Source organism: Bos indicus x Bos taurus, chromosome 11 (assembly GCF_003369695.1).
Source record: "Bos indicus x Bos taurus breed Angus x Brahman F1 hybrid chromosome 11, Bos_hybrid_MaternalHap_v2.0, whole genome shotgun sequence".
Classification (NCBI taxonomy): domain Eukaryota; kingdom Metazoa; phylum Chordata; class Mammalia; order Artiodactyla; family Bovidae; genus Bos; species Bos indicus x Bos taurus.
This window is the reverse complement of record NC_040086.1, coordinates 9,886,568-9,911,762: the sequence shown is the minus strand read 5'-3', so window position 1 is coordinate 9,911,762 and position 25,195 is coordinate 9,886,568. Positions and strand designations below refer to the sequence as shown.

General features: G+C 45.5%; 1 protein-coding gene across 3 annotated transcripts; it reads left to right on the top strand.

The window, feature by feature from the left end:
- SEMA4F (ssemaphorin 4F) lies at nucleotides 1–24,680 on the top strand. Of its 3 annotated transcripts, XM_027554794.1 has the most exons (14): nucleotides 1–303; nucleotides 3,150–3,301; nucleotides 3,925–3,984; nucleotides 4,187–4,285; nucleotides 9,051–9,144; nucleotides 18,763–18,882; nucleotides 18,977–19,128; nucleotides 19,674–19,852; nucleotides 20,088–20,235; nucleotides 20,353–20,575; nucleotides 20,715–20,824; nucleotides 20,939–21,099; nucleotides 22,081–22,139; nucleotides 22,367–24,680. In XM_027554794.1, exons 1-14 carry the CDS (start codon nucleotides 156–158, stop codon nucleotides 22,975–22,977), a joined length of 2,316 nt encoding a protein of 771 aa, XP_027410595.1. In that variant the 5' UTR covers nucleotides 1–155; the 3' UTR covers nucleotides 22,978–24,680. The 3 variants fall into 3 exon arrangements, with proteins under 3 accessions (XP_027410595.1, XP_027410597.1, XP_027410598.1); XM_027554796.1 differs by lacking the exon at nucleotides 4,187–4,285; XM_027554797.1 differs by lacking the exons at nucleotides 3,150–3,301; nucleotides 3,925–3,984; nucleotides 4,187–4,285; nucleotides 9,051–9,144 and having other exon boundaries at nucleotides 26–303.
- The last annotated feature ends 515 nt before the right edge of the window (nucleotides 24,681–25,195 follow it).

Here is a 25,195-nt window from a genome sequence, read left to right as displayed (position 1 = left end):
CTCTTCTTGAAGGGGTGGAGCCAGGTTGCTTTGTGACCGGCAGCCGCAGGCCCAACCGAACCAAGGGGAACTGAGTGGGCCCAGGCTGGTGGCTGTTCAGCTGCCGAGCGAGGCTGCGGGGCGTGCCACACCCCGGTGGCCAGGAGGTGGCAAAAATGCCGGGCTCCGTCGCGCGGCTCCTCCCGCGCTTGCGGCCCTCCGGGACCTCGCCCTTATTTCTGCTGTTGCTGCTGGCGTTGCTGAGAGGCCCGGTGTGTGGCCGCGTCCCACATTCGGTCCCCAGGACCTCGCTTCCTATCTCCGGTAAGGCGCGGGCGCCCTCGCCCTTAGCCCTTGGCTCCCGGCCCAGATCCCGCCTGCAGGTACCCAGACCCACCTTCCGGTCTCACCCGGGCAGCCGCACCCCGCGCCCCCACAGGTCTGTCCACGGCTTCCTTCGGTGCCCGTGCCTCGTCCCAATGCAGGCGGGACCCCCACGTGGTGCCGCTCCACACCCGACCGGGTGTCTGGGCTCCTACGGCACGCCCAGGCGGCGCCCGCTCTCCTTTATTTGTGCAGCCGCCTCTCACAGTGTAGACGCAGACACCGAGGCCCAGGGCGGGGAATGGGGGTTGCCGGGGACCGTCCATTTCCAAGTTTCCTCTCCCTATTCCCCTCTTCCCTCGCATGCACTTGTGTCCGTCGTGCTAGCCTGACGACCATCCTATCAAACCCATCGATCTTTCATACTGCTCCAAACACCCGTCCTTCTGATTGCCAGCTTAGCATTTACATCTGCCCGCTTCTCAGGTTCATTCCCTTATCCTCAGTTCTAACCTCCTCCGAGCCTTTTGTCCGACTCATGGCCCTAATATCCCTAACCCACTTGCAGCCCTTTCATCTCTGACACCAACTCCTAGTCTCCCATTATCTGATCCAACATAACCCTCCTAACTTCCTCAGTGCTCCTCTATCCATGCCCTACATTGAGTGCTGGGAAGCGATTCGATGAGTTGATTTAAAATTCTGTTTAAATGGTTTTAAAAATCTTCAGAAGGAAAAAAAGGAGGAGGGAGATGCCCTTTCAAAAGATGTGAAAGAAGCCAAGGGATGCCATGAGGTTAAAAGTGGTCATTGGAGTGATTTAAAGACTTTAAAGGCTCTTTGCTGAGTTGGGCATGAGTGTAGCCGTGAACCTTGTGTTTTTCGAAGTGGGCCCTGAGCGTTAGCACCTTGCACAGACAGAACCAGTGAAACCAAGAGTACAACCTGTTGGGAAAAACTCACAACCGGGTAATAGAGTTTTCTAAATTACTGTGTCATTTCAGACCAGTGACATATAGGGATGCTATGAATCCAGAAGACAAAGTTGTGATCAGAGCCTGGGTTTCAGTTTCTGTTGGAGCAATAGCCACAGCATGGCATTGAAGTTGCCAGGTTGGGTTCATATCCAGGAATCCAGAGAGGTCTATATGACAAGCTGAGGCAGAGTTGGGGATATGAGGGTGGTTGGGGATCTGGGGCTTATAGTAAGCATGGGATAGTAGGCAGGAAACAGCACAGATATGAGTATGGGTATGGGAGGATGGGGTGGGTGGGGCTCCAGTCAGCACATATAAGACTGCATGGCCATCCTACCAGTCTTGAAGATAGCTGAGCAGATGAAGCAGGTAGAGCAGAGCTGTATTAATTCCTGTCCCCAGCGCCAGAGATTGAGCTAAGAAGGTAAATTCATCTTATTTGATCTTTAAATAGATCAGGGTTTTAAAATTAACTATTTACTTTATTTTTTGATTGCACTGGATCTTTGTTGCTGTGTGTGGGCTTGCGCCAGCTGCAGCGAGTAAGGGTTACCCTTTGTTGCGGTGCATGGTCTTCTCATTCTGGTGGCTTCTCTCGTTGTGGAGCACAGACTCTAGGGCCTGCGGGCTTCAGGAGTTGCGCATGGGGCTTAATTGCTCCATGGCATGTGGAATCTTCCTGGACCAGGGATCAAACTTGGGTCCCCTGCATTGGTAGGTGGATTCTTATCCACTGGACTACCAGGGAAGTCTTAGATCAGAGTTCTGAATGCTGATATATGTTTAGATTTGGCCCAAACAGAACACATGCTTAAGGGTGGAAGAAAGGAACAATTTGTGAAATATGTAGTATGTGTCAGATGCTTCCACATAGGTTATCTCATTTGATTCCCAACAACACTGGATGGTGTTTACAGATGAGCAAAGTGATGCTCAGAGTGGGCAGGTAACATACTCAAGATCAGACACCTGGTAAGTGAAAGAGCCACATTTACACTTGGGCTGAAACCGTGGGTAGAATCTATTTCCGAAGCACATTCTCTTCTTGTCCACGCTACTGTCTACTTCTTTGGGTAGAATCAGGTTGGGATCAAGGGTGGTGGGAGAGAGAGGAAATAGTCTACTAATGTGTTGGTAAAAAGAGTGAGACATTTCCCTTCTAAGTAAAAAGGAGTTACTGTTAAGTAACAATAGTTTGCACCTGATGCGAACAGCTGACTCATTGGAAAAGACTGATGCTGGGAAAGATTGAAGGCAAGAGAAGAAGGAGGAGGAGAGGGCGGCAGAGAATGAGATCATTGGATAGCATCACTGATTTAATGGACAGGAACTTAGGTGAACTCCGGGAGACAGTGAGGGACAGAGAGGCCTGGAGTGCTGCAGTCCATGCGGTGGCAGAGTCAACTTAGCGACTGAACAATTAAGTAATTTTTTTTTTTAAAAAAGGAGATTCAGAGAGGAAAGTACTCATACCTTCTAAGGGTATTTTCAATTATGTATCATGTTGCTATGAATAGAAATAAATATTGGGTTGGCCAAAAAGTTCATTTGGGTTTTTCATAACCAACTTATGGGAACCCAAATGAACTTTTTGGCCAGCCCAATATGAAATAGACTTAATATTTATGCTGTTTTAATAAACTGTTTTATAGAAAAAGCATACTTTATTGTGTGCCTCGTCAGTTATCTGTCCCTGGGGAAATTAGTTGGTTGGCCTGTTAAGGCTTTGTTTTTGCCCTTAAGGCTGCTAAATAAATGGTTCTTGGAAGAAAGCAAAAAATGGGCCCCTTTGGCTTTGCTCTTGTGGACCTAACTGTTACGAAATGATGGCTGATATCGCATTTCACTCTCATTCTCTGGTCCTGCTAGAGGCTGACTCCTATCTCACCCGGTTCACCATCCCTCAGACATACAATTACTCAGTTCTCCTTGTGGATCCTGCTTCTCACATGCTTTATGTCGGCGCCCGGGACACGATCTTCGCTACATCCCTGCCCTTTTCAGGGGAGAAACCTCGAAGGGTGAGAGATGAGAGTGGGGAGGACCTCTGATTCCAGAGCATGTGATTGGGTCCTTGGTTTTATGGCATATGAGGGAGGGTATTGTGGTAGGAGGGGGAATGCTGGGTGAAAAAAGAATAAGGGTAGATAATCAACTTCATTGTTTCAGCTGAGGGTAATTGGGGGGGTCATGGTGACTGAAGAGGCTAGGACGGAGGTTCATGATGATGCGGAGGAGGCCACAGTGGCCAGGGTTCAGGTGGCAGTGGGCAAGGAATCATTAACATCACATTACTCTAGGGCAATAGCTTTCAGACTTTTTTGATCATCCCTTAGTAAGAAATATCTGGTACATTTTGACCCAGTGCACAAAGTATATACTGAAAGAAAACTTTTTTGAAACAATATTTAGTCTCCTACATGTGGTACATTCTGATGTATTCTATTTCATTAAAAATAATGTTGGTTGAGATTTCACTGCTCATTAATGGGTGGAGACCTCCAGTATGAAAAGCAGTGCTCTGCGGTTGGGAGAGGGGGTTCTGTCTCCCAAGTTGATGGAGGTTGTGGAATTGTGCCACCTACCCTGACTTGGGAGGGGTTGGGGTGAGAATGTGGGGGAAATGGTCACTCTTCCTTTCTAGATTGACTGGATGGTGCCTGAGGCCCACAGACAGAACTGTAGGAAGAAAGGCAAGAAGGAGGTAGGTATAAATCCAGGCCCTGTCCTGGGTGTCAGCTGAGGCCTTGGTCCAGCCCTGACTTGCTGTCAGTCCTCCGTAATGCTCCCATCCCCATGGACCCAGGCAAGGACTCTAACACCATGCCCAGAGCTCCATATAACTGTCCTAACCCTGCCTTTCCTTGTACCTGCTGCTTCTGATTCTAACCATCTCTGACCCCTAGGACGAATGTCACAATTTTGTCCAGATTCTCGCCATTGCCAATGCCTCTCACCTCCTCACTTGTGGCACCTTCGCTTTTGATCCGAAGTGCGGGGTTATTGTGAGTGACAGGGGTGGGCGGATGGGAGGGGTCTTCTGTGAGCAACTGTGACAGGGGTCGTGCTTAAGGCAGCCCTTGTGCATGAGAAACATTGTGGGTGAAGGATGCCCTCATAGGATAGAGCCTTTGTCCACCGAAGGAGGGTTTGAAAGGGAGGGGGAGGGAGGTTGTCCCTAGAAGGTGAGGAATACGAAGCGTGAAGAGGGCCATAGTGGGATGGTGAAGGAAGTGAGGATGCTAGCTGGGCTGAGGGGAGGAACTTCAGAGGCCAGTAATTCATGGTTTCCTTGCCTTGTGCCTGGTTTGTCCAGGTAACCTGGGTCCGTTTCTCAAACAGCACTGTCTGTACCTGTGTCTTCCTCCCATGGCATGTAATTGACTTTCACCACTTTCTCCCACCTCCACTGTCAACCTCTTTCTGTGTGGGCTGTGACTCTTTGCTCTCATGGCTTCTGAGGTCACTGCCCACTAATGTAGTACATGTTGGCCTCATACTCCGGATCTTGCCTTCAAGGTGGGCACTCTGTCAAGGATGTTTTCTTCTTAATCCTCTTCATTGCTGCTAAAGCCCTGGGCATCTCCAACCTCAAACCCAGGCAGGCTTGGGACATGGATACCCCTAATAACAGGTAGATTGGCCATGGCCTCAAAAGCCCCTGGGGTTGGTGACATCTTAGGGAAGGGTTTTAATGTTTTTGACCCCTCACCTTTTCCCATCAGTTACCTGGTAGTCAATTACTGTTATTCTGGCAGCACACATTAGTGATCAGTCCCTGGAATGAGTCAAAAGCCTCGAATATCCTTCATATTACTGGACATTTATTATCCCTTTCTGCTAGGGGTAGGAGGGAGTGCAGCAGTTCCCTTTCCTGACCATGGTCATTAATAGTAGATCTTGACTTGATCCTTCTGCAGTCTTCAATAGTCTTTGCCACATGGGTCTACTCAGCATATACCTTGAAACCTCTTTGTTAAACGTCATCCTTATATTTTTGACTCAAGAATGCTCTAATTGTATATATTTGATGCCTTAGTTAGTCCCTCTGAACTCTCCCTAGAGGGAGTTGGGCTTATGTTGAGTTATTTTCATCATGCTGGTGATAGATTCCCTGTTGAAGTATGGCTAGTTCCCTCATCCTGGGAAGGTTTCCCAGTTCAGAATGTTGTTGACAGTCTCTGTATCCCTTCAGGTAACATTGAGAGTCTAGTTTCCCTGCGGTTCTCATGAAGCTCACAAAAGTAGCAGTGGAACTGCCATTGCCATATTTGTCCTTTCCCAGTATATATAGGATCAGGGAGCCCATGGATGTGAATACCAGAGCCATGGTTTACAGATGGTGCAGTCACTCCAAGCTGGTTCCACAGGGCCTTCTGTTCTTCTTCGGCTTTAATGGTTGTTACATAAGTATCTAGACAGAAAATGTTCTGGACACACCGGTCAGGATTGGTGTGACTTGGACCCCTATCCATTTTTTTTTTTTTTTTGAGGAATATCAGCAACCAAGAGTGAAGCTAGGGGCCTGTGGTCTGCACTCCTATGACTTTCAGCTCTATTTCTGAACCCTCCTGTCCAGTAAGCTCATGAAATGAAGGACCATCCTTTAATCAAAAGTTGTTTATAGGGAAATAGAAGTTACAACTAGCAGCTGTGCTAACTCTTCGAGCATCCTGAGACTGCTCTCTAGACTCCTTGAATGCTCTCTTCTGCCTTTACCTGTCTTATCCTGCTACCTGACAATCCCCATCTGCTTGAGCAATTTCTTGCCTTATCCTTAGTGCTGAACTTCTCATGTCCCAGATGGATGACTTTGAGACTGTGTATAACTATTATCTGAGAGCTTTGACTAGCTGATCCAGCCATAACAACTTGCTCAGAGTTGATTGCTCAGAAGAATGAAGGTTATTACAAAAGAAAGCATAGGACCTGCCAGCTCTAAAAATGTGGAGTGCTGCCCTTCAGTGACAGCTCGTTAGACATGGAGGAAAATATTTTAATTTGTTTTGTTGAGAGAGCTCCAGCGATTAACAAAGATAAATGTTAGAATTAAAAGAGCAGCACCAACAACAGTGAGAAGAATTGCAATTTAACTGAGTGTTTGCTCTGTTCAGGCTTGGTGCTGGATACTTACATTCATAGAGGAGATTAATTCTTATCACCATATCATGATATTTATTTATTATAATAGTGATAGCACATCATGATAGTATTTATTTCCAATTTACCTGAATGAAACAGCATTCCCCAAAGTTAGGTAAAGTCAGAGATAATGCTGGCCAAGGCAGAGCCAAAATTCAAACCCAGGGTTTGTCTGGCTCAGTTCCACTACCCTGTCCTTCTAATCCAGCCTGCACCCAAGAGGAGACGTTAGATGGCTTGAGTCTTGTGTGACATTTGATTTGTTTCATGTAACAGGGACCACCTCCCCTCTATCCCTCACCCCTAATCTTTTAGGAAAGGTCCTTTATATGCCTTGCATTCTTGTTGGCCTAAGTCAAAGGATGGGTTCCAACCCTGCAGCTTAATGAAAGCCTGGCTATGTAGCTCCGGCTTTCAACTTGAGGGACTTGCCTTCATCGCAACTGATGTTGATAAGACTGTGCCGACTGACACATGATGATATAATGAAGAATCTCAACATTCAGATAATGTAGTAGAGTGATCTTATCCTTTCAGACCCTAATTAAATGTCGCTTTGAACATACAGTAATCATAACCTATGTAGTTAATAGGCTCACTTACTCAAAGGCTGTAAACCTAGATACTATAATGATGCCATTTGGGAAACCTGGAAGAAGATGAGTTTTTGACATGTTGAGTTTTAATAGGTCCTCTTTGTAAGTCCAGCAGTCAAGTGCAAATATGAACTAGAGTTTGGAAGACATCAGGCTTTAGAGAGTTAGGGGAATGATTTGCATAGAAAGTCTGGGCAGAAATGCGAAAAATTAATGAGATCTTGAAGGAAATATATGAAAATGACTAAGGATACATGATTAGAGGCTTAGAAAGAAGAGAACCAACCAAAGGAGACAGACAACCGATAGGAGGAGGGACTCCAGGAGGTAGAATTTCAAGGGAGTCAAGAGGTAGAATATTTCAAGGAAGGGAGTGAATCAGAAGTATTCAATAGTGCAAAAAGATCACAGAGAATGAGAACTGAGAAAAGGCTCATCCTTTTTAAGTCCTTGGTGAAATGTAAGGGTGTAGTTTCAGGAATTGTTTTCTAGGAATAACAGGTGATCCGGGTTTGATTAGAAGCAGTAGTTTGGGATCAAGAGGCGGTGGTGAGCCATTTTTTTTGTCTGTTTCTGACTCAAGCATTTATCACGTCAGTGACTAATAGTCTTGGAATATTAATCTGGGGTGCATATGGAGAGTAAATTAGGGGCAAGGCTAGGCAGTATGGAGAAAAGGAGGCAATAAAACAGGCCAAAGCAGCAGGTAATAACCCTATGTTCAGAGAGCCTAAACATCTTGGTAATCTCTCATTGAACTGTCATCTTTCTCCTCAAGCTGTGATGTGCCCAGTGCCACACAATGTAGGTGATTGTGCTTATATGGGGTCCTCTATTCCAGAAAATTCTCGACCCAGTATTCCCATGGACAGAAGAGTCTGGCGGATTACAGTCCGTAGAGTTGCAAAAGAGTCAGACATGACCTAGTGACTAAACAAAAACATCAGCAGTCCCCTTTGAGGGAACATCAGATAACACCTGATTTTAACAGGCCTTCTTCAAGCCTCTCTCAATAAAATAAAACTCTGTTTACCAACTGCAGCAAATACATGAGTAGTCAAGTTGGGCCAGTGGTGCACTTGTGCTCAGAGGACTTAGATTTGTGTTGGTACTCCCACTGCCATCACAGTAATTAGGCTCCAGCAACATCATATGTCCATCCTAGTTTGTGAACGAGATATATCATGCTGGCACTTCATGTCATGACTGATTCCTAACCGGCCACATTTAACTTCCCTACCAGTCCAGGTTGAAATCATCCCTGATTTTCATTTTTAGATGTTACCTTAAAGCCTCTCTTAGTGCTGGATGCTCCGCTAAGGTACTGTCTGACTGACTCTGTGCAACTCTTAGACCTCTTGCCCTCGCCAGAAACCCCCAACCCAGGTCAGTCTCTCTGGAATCCCTGGATGAGGAAGACACTTACTCACCAAATCTTCAGGTTCTGACCTGAGCTTCAGGTCTTCATTGACTTTGCAGATTCCTTTCCCTCCTGTGTATCCTTGATTCTGGTTCTGTCTGTTGTTTGGTGGGTGGGATTAGGGGAAGGATGGCCCTTCTCTCTAGACCCCTGGGCTTCAGATGGTCCTCTATCAACCTGTACTTTTGCTTTATCCTTCTTAAGGGCTCCTGCCCCTGGGAGGCCTGCTTTTTTCCCTGGTTCTCCTTATCTTATAGCATTCTCCAGCCAGTTGTCAAGCTAGCAGTTCAGCAGCATTTCAGAGAGATCTACCTTTCAGTCTCTCATTGTCTTCTAGTGCCATCCTAGGTATTCCTTCATTAGAGCATGTGGGTGTTAGGTACTGTGGGAATTGAGGGAAGAGGAATAAACTGATGAAAAGAGGGATGGCAGAGATAGGGAATATAGGAATGGGCGGTGGAACCAGGAATGGCAGACTGGGAATACAGGGATGGTAGTGGGGGAATGAGAGATGAGTGGGAATTGGGTTTTTTCTTCATCTGACCATCTTTGTAATTCTCACTATGAACTTCCCCATGACCTCTAAACCAATTGCCCCCTTCTGGTCTGTAGGATGTGTCCAGTTTCCAGCAGGTTGAAAGACTTGAGAGTGGCCGGGGGAAATGTCCTTTTGAGCCAGCTCAGCGGTCAGCAGCTGTGATGGCTGGTGAGTGGGGAGAGACCAGAACCTGTGACTTCTTGCTGTAATCGCCTCCTTCCCCACCCTGCTGTTTGAATTTCCGTGTCCTTTCTTTTCTTTCCTCGGAATGTCTATTATTCCCACATCTCTTTCTAGCTTTTCCTGTTCTTCCCAGAGTGCTTGTGTCCTCCTGCTTTTCCCCACAGACTGTCATTTCCCTTGCTTTCCTCTAGAGAATGTGTCTGCTGTTCACAGTAGACTGTGAACGTTTCCTTTGTTAACCTTATTTCTTTTAGTCATTTTTTTCCTCAGTAGAAGAGGAATCTACTACAATGCATATTATAATGAATTTGCAAAAAGTATAAAGAACATAAGAAATCTTTTAGAATAGCACAGTTCAAAAGAACTTGGTATGATGATGGAATTGTTCTGTATCTTCGCTGTCTAATATGGTAGCCACTGGCTACATGGGCTGTTGAGCCCTTGAAATGTGACTAGTGCAACTGAAGGGAAGAATATTAAATTCTATGTAATTGTAATTTATATGTAAATAGCCATTCATACCTAGTGAGTACCATATTAACACAGTTCTAGAGCATTCCTACTCTGAAAACCACGCTAGTATTTTAGGATATTTCCTTTTAGTCTTTTTATGTCCACACACATATATACTCATGCATGTACATTTTGCTGGCCAGTGTTTGTTGCTCAGAAGAATCCATAATGACTATTAAACAAATTTCTTCTGTTACTTCCTTTGAACAAGTTATACGTATACAGTTGCTCAAGTGTTGAATGGTTCTATCACAGACTATACCTAAGCTTTTCTGGAGAATGACTGACTAGTTCTTTGGTAGCCACAAAGCGAACAGTTTGTGTGCCACATAGCCTGTGTATTAGGTTAGACCACTCCACATACGCTCTGCAAATTCAGTGAGAACACAACCATTTTTCTCATGATAGTTTAAGACAAGCAGGTTAATAGAAATTTTATGAGTGTGTATATTATGAAACTTTAAAATGTCATGCTGCATGGACATAATTTTGAATATTGTCACGTGACTTTATAGCATAGGCATTTCTATATAATTTTAAAATTTTTTGTGAAGAAAAATTTTAATGATATTATTTTACTCAACCTGTGAGCATATGCTGATTTAATAATTCCAAATCATTTATATGAACTTATTCTCAACTTCATTTAGTTCACTTCAAAGTTTTTACTATTGTCTATAATACTTGTCTGTAACACCAAGGGCTTCCCTAGTGGCTCAGTTGGTAAAGAATTTGCCTGCAATGCAGGAGACCTGGGTTTGATCCCTAGGTTGGGAAGATCCCCTGGCGAAGGAAATGGCAACCTACTCCAGGATTCTTGCCTGGAAAATCCATGGATGGAGGAGCCTGGTGGGCTACAGTCCATGGGGTCACAGAGTTGGACACGACTGAACGACTAAACCATCACCACTGTAACGCTGTAGTGAATCTTTTTGTACATAAATTTTTATCCTCATTTTAGATCGTTTCTTTAAGACTCCTGCAAATGGATTACTATATTAAAGGGTGTGAATATTTTACAGCTCATTATCTGTTGCTAATTGAGTTTTTAGAAAGGGTATACCAATTTACACTCTAAATCAGCAGTAAATGAGTTTTTTTCTCACATAAATTTCACTGTACTGCTTTGTTTAATAACTTTTGTTATTAAACTTCTTCTTTTTTGCTGATTTGAGGCTAAAAATGGCACCTTGCTTTGATTTGTATTTCTTTGAATATTAGTGAAGTTAAACATTTTTCATGTTTTAGTACTTACTTTTATTTCTGCTTTGGTCAATCCTCTGCTCATGTTCTTGGGCCAATTTTCAGGTAAGGTATTAGTATTCCAATCTATATCTTTTCTTTTGTGATCATATATTTTAAGCTAAATCCTTCTTCAGTTAGGGAGCAGGTAAAATTTTCTTCTCAAATTTTTTCCCAAACATTTTAACTCTAATCTATTTGAAATTTATTTTTCAAATGGCATGAGAAGGGAATCAAAATTGATTTTCCCCAACTAGCTAATCAGTTGACTTTTTAACATCATTCATCATACTGTTTTTTCTTTCTTCACTAAGGTTGCTGCAAACTTTATTATAAAATATCAGACAATTAAACATTTTAAACTATGAAAACTATTTATTCAAAATAAACAAGCACATTTGCTTGGAGTTTCTGCATTGAGATGGGAATATAACCTTCAAAACCCTGCTGGATCCCTGGCCTGATGGCTAGTGTATGGGATAGAGTAGGAAGGAGTTGTATTACTTGTTTTTTTGTTTAAATTAATTTGTATTGAAGTATAGTTGATTTACAATGTTGTGCTAGTTTCTACTATACAGTGAAATGAATCAGCCATAACATACATGTCTCTGCTCCCTTTTGGACTCCCTTTCTCATTCAGGTCACCACAGTGCATTAAGCAGAGTTCCCTCTGCTATATAGTATGTTCTCATTAGTTATCGATTTTATACATATTGTCAATAGTACAATAGGACAATTTACATTTTAATTTAAATATTGCACAGTATTTTATGAATAGCAAAAATTGGGTGTAAGATCTAACATTAAACTTTTTTCTTATGCATGACTTTATAAGAAAAGTCTTAAAAGGTATTTACAAATTAAATGTTTCCCTCTGAAGTTCTGTATAGGGCTATAATGTAATTTTTTCTTGGTCTGACATAATGCCAATACTTAGCTGGAGCTTTTAATGTTGATCTACTGTGCCCTACTGTCCCTCTGTTTTGAAAATATTAAATAGCAGTATAGAAGATAACGGCAACATTATTTAAGAATTAGAACCCAAATTCCCAGTTAGGAGTCATACAAATGTCTTTAAGGATAATAGAGGTATTTTGAAAGAAAAGTAAAAGCTCTTAGTAATGAAAATATTAGACTATGATGGCAGGAGTATTTCTTATTTTAAATTATAAAAATTGCAACATGCATTGTGGGAAATTGAGAAAATACAGAAATGTATAAAGAAGAAAGTTAAAAGCTGATTGTAATTCAGTCATCACCAGGAAACCACTATTATTATTTTGGAGTATCTTCTTTTATTCTGTGTGTGTACATGTATTATAAATATAATAAATTGGAATTATGTATATTTCACTTAGTATTGTATACTGAGCATTTTATCATCGTAGAATTTGTTCAATTATTCAAAATTTGATTTTATTAGTGGTTGCATACTTTTTCATCTTATGAATATAGTACAATTATTTATTTCCATATAATTATACATTCAGATTTTAAAATATTGCTTTTATAAATAATGCTGTGTAAGGAATCCTTTTATATAAATTTTTATGTAAATCATTTACATGAATCTAATTAATTACATGGCTTCCCAGGTGGCTCAGTGGTAAAGAACCCACCTGTTAATGCAGGAGACACGAGTTCTATCTCTGAATCAGGAAGATCTCCTGGAGAAGGAAATGGCAACCCACTCCAGTATACTTGCCTGGGAAATCCCATGGACAGAGGAGCTTGGCCTATGGGGTCACAAAATAGTCGGACATGACTTGACAACTAAACAACAGCAATTAATTACATTAGTCAATCCAAAATGTAGGATTGCTGGGCCAAAGGATATAAAAAATTTTTATAATACTTGATGGATTTGGCCACATTTGCTCTTCAGTTAGTCCTACCAGCAGTGATGAGAGGGTCTGTTTCATTACACCCTGTTAGCTATTCTCCAGAGTCCAATTTGATGTTTTTGATTAGCATTTCTATTAGATCAAAGAGCTTTTCATGTGTTTATTGGTACTTGTATTTCTTTAGGAAAAAGTCTCAGAAATCTTATCTTCAAATTTGACATTTATCTGCACTGCACTGAGATAAAATTAAAAAAAAATGATCTCAATGTCTCTATTTGCACTATTCCAATTTGGAAAAATGCAAATATTTTGACAGTAATGTTCACATTAGCCTAAGATCATCAGCAATTCCTTCTCAGTCTTCTTTGCAGTGTCTGTCTTCTGTTCATGCTTTAAACGTTGGGGTTCCCAAGATCCTCTTCTCTTATATTCTTTGTGATTGTGATCTCAGCCAGCCCTATGGATTCTGTTTCCACCAAATTCTGATGCCTCCCATATCCTATGTGGAGCTACGGACCACACATCCAGCTACCTTCCAGACAGCTCCACTTAGATGTCCCCCAGGAATCTCAGAATCAGCATGTCCCAAACCGAGCTCATCGTCTTCACTCACGTCCCCCAAACCTTCTGCACCAGTGTCCCCTTCTGTGAGTGCATTAGTGCCATCACCCACCAAGGTACCTAAGCTGGAAAAGGTGATTTGTCATCTTCGGCCCTCCCCGTCACATCCGGTAATAAATAGGGCTCTTACAAAGAAGAGCAGAAGGGAGCTTTTGTTTTCTCTTGGGAACCCATCTCATGTTTTTCTTGTCTCCTTTTGGTCTCATTGCATCTTTTGATTACCGCATCAGTCAAGGAGCCCTGTATGTGTTCCAGATGTACTGGGTGCTGCCTGCATTTTGGGGTCAAGCTTATCTCTTAAATCCATGAATGTGTGTACCCTGAGACTAGCATTCACACACCAAAACAAGATAGTTAGAGAAACCCTATATGGCCAGCAGAGGAAAAGGTAGGGTAAAAACTGCATCTCCAATGATCTATAATTATGTCCTGATAATAGACTTTTAAAAAAAGTATCCAGCTAGCATAATCCTTAGATAAGGAAATAGAGAATATTAGGTCAATAGCAGTCTATCTGGGCTACCCAGGTGGTGCTAGTGGTAAAGAACTCACCTGCCAATGCAGGATACATAAGGGATGCTGGTTCAGTCCCTGGGTTGGGAAGATCCCCTGGAGGAGGGCATGGCAACCCACTCCAGTATTCTTGCCTGGAGAATCCCATGGACAGAGGAACTTGTCAGGCTACAGTCCCTAGGGTTGCACAGAGTCGGACATGACTGAAGCCACTAAGTGCACCCGTGCACACACACAGACACACACACAGACACACACACAGACACACAGACACACACACACACACACACACACAGCTGTCTACCCTGCAAAGCTCTGACCATGAGAAGAAAAGAGAGAGGAAGAAGGCAGGACAGGATATGTTTAAAGCCCTCTTTCTAAAACCAATGAGTGATAATTCTTCTTATAAACCTTCTTTAAAAGTGAGCATTTTGCCATACATCCACCAGTTTCCACCAGTTGATGTATGGCAAAACCAATACAATATTGTAAAGTAAAAAAAAAAAAAAGTAATAATAAAGTGAGCATTTTGACACCAGAGTTAAAAATTGAACCCCTTGAGGGTATAGTGAAATATTCACTGCCATGGCTTGTATCCTAGTCTGTCAGTGTTGAGTTATTATCGTATCTGGGAGGCTTATGTTCACAGACTTTACCTCTGAGCAAGTAGAGATCTATTTCTGCACATAATTGTCACCTTTCTTTGGCTGTGATTCTTCATCTTTGTGGCTTTCAATCTTTTTTTCCTCGTATTTCCAAAATGACAGTATCTTAATTTGGGGGGAGGTTTATAAAAATAAAAGATGCTAACTACAAAAAACATTCAGTGAATACAAAACAATAGAGAGGAGAAAATAAAAATCATTTCTTATTTCATTAGTCAGAAACAAGCATCAGTAACACTGTACAGTTGTAACTCCTTCAATCTTTCCTGCAACTAAATTTTATATATATATATAATTTTTTTTTTAAATAGGGTTGAATTACACCTGGTGTTTTTTTCTACCTTGTTCACTGAATTCAGAACTTTGGGCATCACTTTCTGTGACATACCATCTTTTGCCAATATAGTAGATGTATATTTTCATGTTTACTAGCTTGATCTAGTCAGTAATAAGTTCCCAAACAATTTCTCATACAGGGATATTTTATTGTATGGACAGTACAATAGAATATTTGAAATGGACTGTTCCGGGAAATTCAGGGCATGTGATACTGTGTACTCCTGTGGACTCCTGCCCCTGTGACTGCGGTGGCTGCTCTTCCTTTTCCTCTGCGTGTGTGTGACGTTTGTGTTGTAAACCCCTCGGTATTCTTAGAACACCTGAAGCCCTGCTGTGCCCTCCCAAAGTGCCTGATCCCTCCTGCGGTCCCTCTGTGGCCCTCTGCCCTTCCACCCTGAGTGAACGTGCTCTTCCGCAGTTCTAGGCTCCAGAGCTGCTGGCTGCCCCACTGATCCCTTAGAAAGTCTTAGGACTTTACCTCTGTCCACCCCTGGCTCCTTGCATGGCTGTCTGTGGTCCTTTACCGTTTCCAGAATATTTTCGGCTGTTCTCCCTCAAACACATCAAGTTATGCTTCCAAAATATTTATAGCTATCTCTTTCACCACATCTCCCCCATTCTCAGGGTATCCATGACACAGCTTCTGTCAGAATTTTGGTTTTAAAGTGTTTCGTATATAATGCTCTTAGAAAAATTTTCATTCCAATTCTGGCTTCTGTATCAACTTCTCCCCCACCCCTAACCACCACCCCCTGGAACTACTGAAGATTTTTTTATTTGCTGCTCCTTAGCTGCCAGAACCTATGCCCCAAATCTTATTTTCTCCATCCTGAAACACTCTGGAAGGAAATGGGATGCCATTTTACAGTTGTGGCCTCCTGCCTTATGGCAATAAACAAGTATACGGTCCTCCGAGGTTTGCGAGCTGCCACACCTGACACGTGGTGAGTGCCAGCCATAGCCAGGCCCCACCTGGGTGTCTCTGTTTATCTCATTTAACCTTTAGCACTGCTCTGAGTAGGACTTCCGGGGTGGCTCAGATGGTGAAGAATCAGCCCGCAGTGCAGGAGACCGGGGTTCTAACCCTGGGTCAGGAAGATCCCTTGGAGAAAGGAATGGCAACCTACTCCAGTATTCTTGCCTGGAGAATTCCACAGACAGAGGAGCCTGGTGGGCTACAGTCCATGGGATCGCAAAGAATTGGACACGACTGAGTGACTAACACTTTATTTTTACTTTATCTTACTGCTCTGAGTGGAAGGCGGTATTATCCATATTCTACATTTGAGGAACCTGAGGCTTAGGAAGGGTAATTTGCCTAAGATCACACTACTAATAAGTATTCAGAGTTCAAACCCAACCTTCCTGACTCTAAAATGCTTGGATTCCTTTCACAAGCTTGAGTGATAGTGTAGTCTCCCCTCCCACCTCCTGGCTCCCCCCACTTTTTTTTTTTTTTTGCCCTGCATCAAGTGTTTTTAAGTTTAGTCATTATCATTTCAGTGCCTGAGACATGCAGCTTCACAGGAGCATCTGTGAGCCCGGGATGCAGTGCTTCCCTCAAGGTGGCCCTGCCCTCTGCTGCCTCCCTCAGTGTGCAGGACCCCGTGGCTCTTGCTGGGGTTCCTGGACACCAGCCTCCAGCACTCCAGCCTTGCTTGCTTCTCTAGCCTCCTTGACATGATCTTCTCAACTGCTCTCAAGTGGCAGTGCCCCAGGGTTTCCTTCTCCCTTTTTCCCCTGGCTTCTAGGTTCACATAGTGACCTAAACATGACTCCCAGGTTGCTTGGCTCTGACCCTGTTGTCCACACCCTTCTGTTCAATCGCCTTCCAGTGGCTCCAACCAGATGTCCCGAAGGCATTTCAACCTTTTCGCATCCAAAACCTGAAATCGCCTCCTCTCAGGCCACCTCCTTTATGAGCCTTCCGTCATATCTTCACTTGGTTCACAATATCACCAACTCCTATTGTCTGTCTTATAGGTGGAAACCTTAGAGACATTGTCTCACTCACTACATTCTTTCACATCTCATACTCAATTTTCAAATTTTGTTAATGGGCTGTTCCTCAGAAATCTCTCCCAAATCCAACCTCTTTCTTTCCTCTGCTGTGCCTTAGTCCTCCTTTATTCTTGCCAGGACTGTACGAAGGTCCTTTTTAAAAACGAATTAATTAATTAATGGCCGCTCTGGGTTTTCCTTGCTGTGCGCAGACATGAGTTGTGGTGACTTTATGGCAGCAAATGGCGGTATGTGGAATCTTTCCGGACCAGGGAGAGCACTCGTGTCCCCTGCACTGGCAGGCAGATTCTTAAGCTCTGGACCACCAGGGAAGTCCTCAGTTAAGTTTTATTGGAGTGTAGTTGCTTTACAATTTTGAATTAGTTTCTGTTGTGAGAAGGCCCTTTTAATTAGCATTGTCTTCCTAAAAAACAAAACTAATTATGTCACTCCTCCTCAAGAAAATCTCTGCGGTTTTGCCTTCACCTTTAGGATAAAGTCCACATTTTCCTGGTGATACAGAGAAGATTCATCACAACTGAGTGCCTATCACTGCACCTCTAGCGATCTCTGCTTACTTGCCCTGTGCTCCCACCGGGAGTGCCCCACATCACCAGACATGGCTCCCCCCTTCCCCACTTGCCTGTCTTCTCCCTGAAGTCCTTCTGCCTTGCAAATTGCTCATTCTTCAGAGCCAGCTCAGACATGACCTCTGAGATGCTGTTCTCCTAGTTAGAGAACTAGGAGAGAACTAGTTCTCCTAGTTAGAGAACTAGCACACTCCTCCTCTGTGCTCCCCCACACATCTAGGAGTCCACGCCTCCTGGTATCTGGTTACATTTGTCTTCTAGACTCAGCTGGGAATTCTTGGGGGAGCAGTGATGTTCTTAGCACCCAGCGCAGTGCCTCTCCTGTAGTAGGTGGTGAAGGAATGCTTCTCTGTTCTCTGCAGAGTCCCTGTAATACTCAAAACTCCAGTAGGGGGTTTGTGACCTTCTTTCATCCCCTAAGTCATTTTCTCCAGTCTTGTCTGAGCCTTTGGCCGTGTTGATCAGAGTGGTTATAGTTCTTACATTCAGCCCACAGAGCTGCACCTTCCATTTCTTCCCAGAATGCGTGTGATATCTCATTTCTCTAATCCCCACCATCGCTAGAGCACCTCTGCTCTGCCACTGAACCAGGAGGAAGGATCTGATTCCTCGTCGCTTCCTGTGGCGGGCTGTGAAACATCCAGAAACCCCTTGGGTTGGTGTTTTTCAGAGTGAGGTCTTGAGTTGCCCACACCATAGTAACTCATGGGCCAATCCCCGACTCTACTGAGTGAGAACTGTGGGCCCCAGGTTTAGGGACCTGCATTTTGATCAGTTCCCTAAATGATGCTAGTATACCCTAAAGTGGTGATTTGTTCCAGGGCAGTGTACGCCACTAATACTCAGAAAGAACACTAGTTCCTTTAGACATTCACCATAGTGGGAGAGCTCAGCAAGATGGGAACATGCTGCAGAGCAGATCTCTTCCTGGAAAGTTATCATGTAATTAGCATATTGTAAAACAGAAAAGTCATTAAAAATGACAACAACAAGAAACAGACCAACAAAAAATCTTGATTTCCACAGGGATAGCTTTTATTCTTCTTTCTTATACATGAACATTCCAGCATTTTCCCCTCAACCCTGGTTCCTGTTACTGCCCTGGAACACTTTAAGTGAGATAATGCCTCCTGTGCTTAGCAGTGCCTGGCACATGGGTGCTTAGCCCTTGAGGGTTCTTGCCCCTGCTTTTACTCCCTACTCTGCCCACCGTGACCCTTTCTGCAGGCTCCTTCAGTGAGTCTGACAGCCCGTCTTCTCGCTGTCACCCTGCAGGGGGCGCCCTCTACGCTGCCACTGTGAAGAACTACCTGGGGACCGAGCCGATCATCTCTCGGGCTGTGGGTCGCGCTGAGGACTGGGTTCGGACAGAGACCTTGCCATCCTGGCTTAACGGTGGGCAGAGGGGGGCTGCTCCGGGGACAGAGTCGGGGGAGGCTGGGCGGCCCCAGACTATGTCTGTGGGATCTGAAGCCGCCGGTCTCCCCAGCCCCAGCCTTTGTTGCAGCCATGGCCTTGAGCCCAGCCGAGTGGGGGGATGAAGATGGAGACGATGAGATCTACTTTTTCTTTACGGAGATTGCCCGAGCGTTTGATTCATACGAACGCATTAAAGTCCCGAGGGTGGCTCGTGTGTGTGCGGTGAGACCCTGATCCCAGCTATCTGCCTTGTTTTCTGCTCCGCTTGTTCTCCTGTCTTTTCCTCTGGTCTCTTGTCTTTGTGTCTCTCTTCCATCTCCTTTTCTGCTGGACCTTAACTACTTTTCTGGCAGCTTGAGGAATGTGGGAGAAAGGGCTCTGGCCTCTTTTACCCCCGTTATTACCCCGTGTGACACCGCAGTGTAGAGGTTAAAGGCAGAAACTGTTGACAAACAGACCTGGATTCAAGTCCTTGCTACACTGCTTACTGCCTGTGTAACTCTGGACAGGAATAGGTACTGTTCTGAGGACTAAATGGAGCAACTTATGTAAAGCACGTAGTGCAGTACTTTACACGTGCACAATAAACGTGGTCACGCTCATTATTGTGACCCTGCCCGCCCTGTATCGCATTGTCCTCCTCAGTTACTCTGTCTCTGTCCTTGCATTTCTATGCATCTTGACTGGGGGGAGTGTGTATTGGTCTCCACAGTCCTTCCCTAACATTGGTCTTCTAAAAAGAACTTCCTACGTGCTTGTCATCCCAGGGCGATCTTGGGGGCCGGAAGACCCTCCAGCAGAGATGGACGACCTTTCTAAAGGCTGACCTGCTATGTCCAGGGCCTGAGCATGGCCGGGCCTCGAGTGTCCTGCAGGACGTGGCCATTCTTCGACCTGAGGGTGGAGCAGGGACACCTGTCTTTTACGGCATCTTTTCCTCCCAGTGGTGAGGGGCTCCTGATATGGAGAGTTACAGGGTGGAAGACACCTGGGATTGGTTCAGTGTCAGTGCGGTCTCCTCCAGAGTGGGGTGGATTCTTCCTGGAACCCTGCTCCCTCTGCCCTGGGGCAGGCTGCACAGCTCCCTGTGTGTTTCTCATGGGTCATCTCATTTGACGGGGGCTGAGTTGCCTCCCCCCAGTTCCCGCCAAATATCTGGCTCCCATCTGTGACTCTTCCAGGGAAGGGGCTGCCATCTCTGCTGTCTGTTCCTTCCGACCCCAAGATATTCGGACTGTGCTGAATGGTCCCTTCAGAGAGCTGAAACATGACTGCAACAGGGGACTGCCTGTCATGGACAATGACGTACCCCAGCCCAGGCCTGGAGAGGTGAGGGGGCTGGGGCGGTAAAGAACTGAGTTGCCCCACGAGGACAAGAGTCCAGCTAAGCATCACAGACACTTCCTGGCCCCTGCAAAGCTTTGTCACACATTCTGTTTCCTCTAGTGCATCACCAACAACATGAAGCTCCAGCAGTTTGGCTCATCACTCTTCCTGCCTGACCGTGTGCTCACCTTCATCCGGGACCACCCGCTCATGGACAGGCCAGTGTTTCCAGCTGATGGCCGCCCCCTCCTGGTCACGACCGATACAGCCTATCTCAGAGTTGTGGCCCACAGGGTCCCTAGCCTCTCAGGGAAAGAGTATGATGTGCTCTATCTGGGGACAGGTATGTTTAATAGCCAAGCAAGTTGCCCATCCAGTGCACACAGGCTGTGGCCACAGAGAGGGTCCCCTGCATACAGGTAATCAGGGTCCCGGGCACAGGTAGTTATGTTATGATGTTTTGCCCCTTGCCTGCTTCCTAGAGGACGGACACCTCCACCGAGCAGTGCAGATTGGAGCCCAGCTCAGTGTCCTTGAGGATCTGGCCTTATTCCCAGAGCCTCAGCCAGTTGAGAATATGAAGTTATACCAAGTGAGTTGTAGATTTTGGCAAGTCTGCTGGGAAGATATCTGAATCCAGAGACAGTTGGTGACCCTGAGGTCTGGGAGAGCTAGCATGTTCCTTTTGCTCATTCCCTTTCTGTAGAACTGGCTCTTGGTTGGCTCCCGTACTGAGGTGACACAAGTGAATACAGCCAACTGTGGCCGTCTACAGAGCTGCTCAGAGTGCATTTTGGCCCGAGACCCTGCCTGTGCCTGGAGCGTTCGGCTAGCTGCGTGTGTGGCCCACCCTGGAGAGCACGGAGGGTGAGTGTGGCTACACTGTTGCATTGCCTGAGGTCCCAGCTCCTGCCCAGCCATCCGTCTGAGTCTGTTTCTCATGGGTTGATGTTGCCCTGCGTGTGTGTGTGTGTGTGTGGTTTGTGTGCTCGTATCACTTGTGTGTCCATCCGTCAGCCCATACTAACTCATCCGCCTGTCCTCATCCCGGCTGGACCTGCCCTGCCTGTGGTTGACTTGCATGTTGCCATTTGCTTCTCAGTTTTCTACAAGTGCTCTCAGAAGTGGTTTCACTCCCTCTTTCCTTCCTTGAAAAACGTTATATTGTTGCCTTCTATGATTCTGCATTCTCCTGGTTTTCCTTCTTACCTCTCTCACCTATCTAGATGTCTCTTATTGGTTCTTTTTCCAGCTAGTTTCTGAATGCTAATACTCCCCTGGGTTTAATCCTTCTCTTTACACTTTTATGCGCTTGCAAGGTGATTTCATCCCCAAGCACTGGTGATAACCACAGATGTGCCTTTAGCTGAGCTATTTTATGAAATACACAGTCATCTCACTGATCCTAACAGGATTTTAATTAACTGTGATAGGAAAGAAGCTTTGCTCTTAACAGAAAAATCTTTTACCAGAGATTTCCAGAGAAATCTTGGGGTTGTGGACAACCAGCTGTACTTCTTGGAAGGCTCCTGTGTTTCTTTTGTTTGTACCCCAACCAAATGTCTTTCTGACAGACCTAGTGCAGATTTAATTCTCTGTCGACTACTAGAAATATTTGTACAATTTGTAGAATTCTACAAATAGAAATATTTGTAGAATTTGTAGAAAATGTCATGCATCTAAAAGGTATTGGGGAAAAGTTTAGGGATGAAGAGAATGTTGACTGATAATTCTAGAAGTGATTTAGGAGATGACGGGAGGTGCAATTGGCAAGTGAACGTTCATTGGTACCGAGGAGGGTAGAGGGGATGTTGACACTGGATTTATCAAGTGTTTTCTTCTTTATAGGCTGGTTCAAGACATAGAGTCAGCGGATGTCTCTTCTTTGTGTCCTGAAGAGCCTGGAGGTCTGTATGGTTTAGGGAAATATGGGTGGAGTGGCTGGAAGGGCCTAGAAAGTAGTCCTTTTTGGACCTACTTTAAAACTTGTCTGCTGGAAGATGTGGCAGCCTTACTGTCTTTGGGGATCCCCCTTTTGGCTTTGTCCCCCATGGCCCCTTCTCATATCACCCCACATTTCTGTCACCCCAAACCTATAGCGTCACCATCGTTTGTGCCTCTGCTTTCTCTCCAGAACACCCGGTGGTGTTTGAAGTTCCTGTGGCTGCAGCTGCACATGTGGTCTTGCCGTGTTCCCCAAGCTCAGCCTGGGCATCCTGCGTGTGGCGCCAGCCCAGCGGAGTGACTGCACTCACCCGCCGGCAGGAGGGGCTAGAAGTGGTGATATCCCCAGGGGCCATGGGTGCTTATGCCTGTGAGTGTCAGGAGGGTGGGGCAGCCCGCGTGGTGGCTGCTTACAGCTTGGTGTGGGGCACCCCACGGGGCCCCTTGAGCCAGGCTCATACAATAGGGGCTGGACTAGCAGGCTTCTTCCTGGGAGTTCTTGCAGCGTCCCTGACTCTCCTCCTGATTGGTCGGCATCAGCAGCGACAGCGACAAAGGGAACTTCTGGCTAGAGACAAGGTGGGCTTGGACCTAGGGGTCCCACCGTCTGGTACCACAAGCTACAGCCAGGATCCTCCCTCTCCCTCTCCCGAAGATGAGCGGCTGCCCCTGGCCCTGGCCAAGAGGGGCAGTGGCTTTGGTGGCTTCCCTCCACCCTTTCTACTTGATCCTTGCCCAAGCCCAGCCCACATTCGGCTAACTGGGGCTCCTCTAGCCACCTGTGATGAGACGTCCATCTAGGGCCGGGCAAATAACCACCAGTGCATGAGTGACCCCTGGATGGAATGACTACTGGGATGCTGGGGGGTCAGCGGGCCTGGAATGTCACCGTGGCCTCTGAGTTTTCTTTGTCCTTTGAATGGTCACTTCAGCTTCCCTGTCTGCTCTCTCTGGGCCTGGACGGGTTCAGGGCCAGGCCTTTGCCTGATTCCCCTGAGAGATCAGAACTGCTGTCACAGTGAATCAGTACTTTTCCTGCACTTGCCCGCTCAACCCGTGTGACCCCTTCAGCCCACTCTCTTGGGCTTGTTAGTTTGGCGCTTTGGCCCAGGACAGCGCTGCAACTTTGCTTTCGGGTTGGGCCCTGGCCAGAAGGAGGAACTGTGGAAGTGTTTGGGGGCTCATGTGCCCTGACTCCTTGTGCTGATTCTTGAAATGTATGTGATTCTCTGTGGGGAATGCATGCTCCCCAAACTGCAACACGCAATCTCTGTCCTGAGACCTACCCCATCCCAGTTTTCCTTCTTCCATGAAAGAGCATGTGTAAATACACGGGTGTTCATAGATTACCTGGCCACATGTGCATGGATGACTGGCCCGATGCTCAGGTGTATTCATGGGATACAGAGAGGGTCAGGTCGGAGTAGGGCAATGCCAACAGGACTTTAGACCCTGTAGCCAGTGAGGGAATGGCTCTCCTTTCTGAAAGGAGGAAACCACTGCCCTGTCTCCATCACCTCTCACAGCCCTTCTGTTGAGTAGACAAAAACCCCAGAAGTGATCTTCTGGGTGGAATAGTACATATGACCCTATCTTTTTCTTTGTTTTTGCCTCCTGGCTGCCACCACTGCCATGCACAGCTACTCTTTCTCTGGCTAGAACCCTCTCCTTGACTTCTGTTAAAACTTCACAACATTCTAAATATCAGGGGATAGCAAAATGGGAACAGCCATGGTAAATACAAGCTGCACAAAGATAGGTTTGTTTCAGTGACTTTACTCATGACATCCTTGCTGTAAAGCAGGATTTCACCTGAGATTCAGGGCCTCCCTAAAACTGTATGCAAGATGCTGTCTGTACACTTGTGTCTATATTTTTCTTGGGGGGCAGGGGGTTATGACTCTCATCAGATTCTCAAGCCTTAACCAAAGTAAAGGACCACTACCTGAAAGTCAGCACGTGTTGGCCAAGCTGACGTAGTGCCAAGCAGGGGCAGCTCTTCCTGCCCTGCCACACTTGCCCTGTGGCTAGCCTCTGGACTGGCAGCTGCTGGATACCTTCTTGTTACTCCATTCCTTGGAAGGTGGGCCCTGTGCCTACTTGAAGACACGTCAACTCTCACCAAGTGTAAAGACCTCCTTTTGCTTCACGACTCCCAGGAGCTCTAGGCTTCTCCTGCTCAGTTCCAGTCTTGGCCTGTGAATGTGCCTCATTCATCCCTGGTGAGGGACCCCCCTGAACTCTCATAAATGGTCCAGCCTTTCCCAGTTGAGGTTTTCAGCTCTACTTTCCTTGACAGCAGCCCGTGAACTACTCAAGAGTCCCCTTGGGTTGTGATTATTGGTGGCTTTGCTGTAAGTAAGTGTGTGATCTTCAGCAAGTAGTCTAACCTTGGAACAATGGCTTACTCATCTGTAAAGTGGGGATAATAATACCTACCTCAGGGTTGCTGCAAGGATTAAATGAGAGAACGTGTAAACAATAAAGCACTATCTATACCAGTAGTGGTTGTTTTTGTAAAAATTGGCTTATTATGCCATTATCACACAGTTGAACCATCGGATAACCATGACACATGCAGTCACTTTAAGCCTCATTTGGCTGGAGAAGAGTCATTGCCACACACAAACATCCTGTCCTGGGTCATCTCTGGTCAGATCTTAGCTGCCAGTGTCTAGGTTTTGGGAGCAGGGCCTGTCATTTTTATACTCTTCAGGTGCATCTGACCTTGGTGACCTTATTAATCTTTGTGGGAATGGAGGAGGGCTCTGTATTTGGTTTATCCTCACTCACTGTACACTCTTGAGGTTATGGGTTAGTTTTATTTTGAGAAAGGAAGGGAATGGGGGATTTCAGAGGGACCTGGAGTCTCTGGGAAAAGGGGAGAACAGTTTCACAAGGAGGGAGGGCCAGATCACAGTGGGTGTGGGGCATTTGCTCCTTGGATAGTGGCTCTGGTTGGAGGAAAATGAGAAGTGAAATGTAGGAAAACAGGAAAGTTGGAAATAGGCAGGAATGG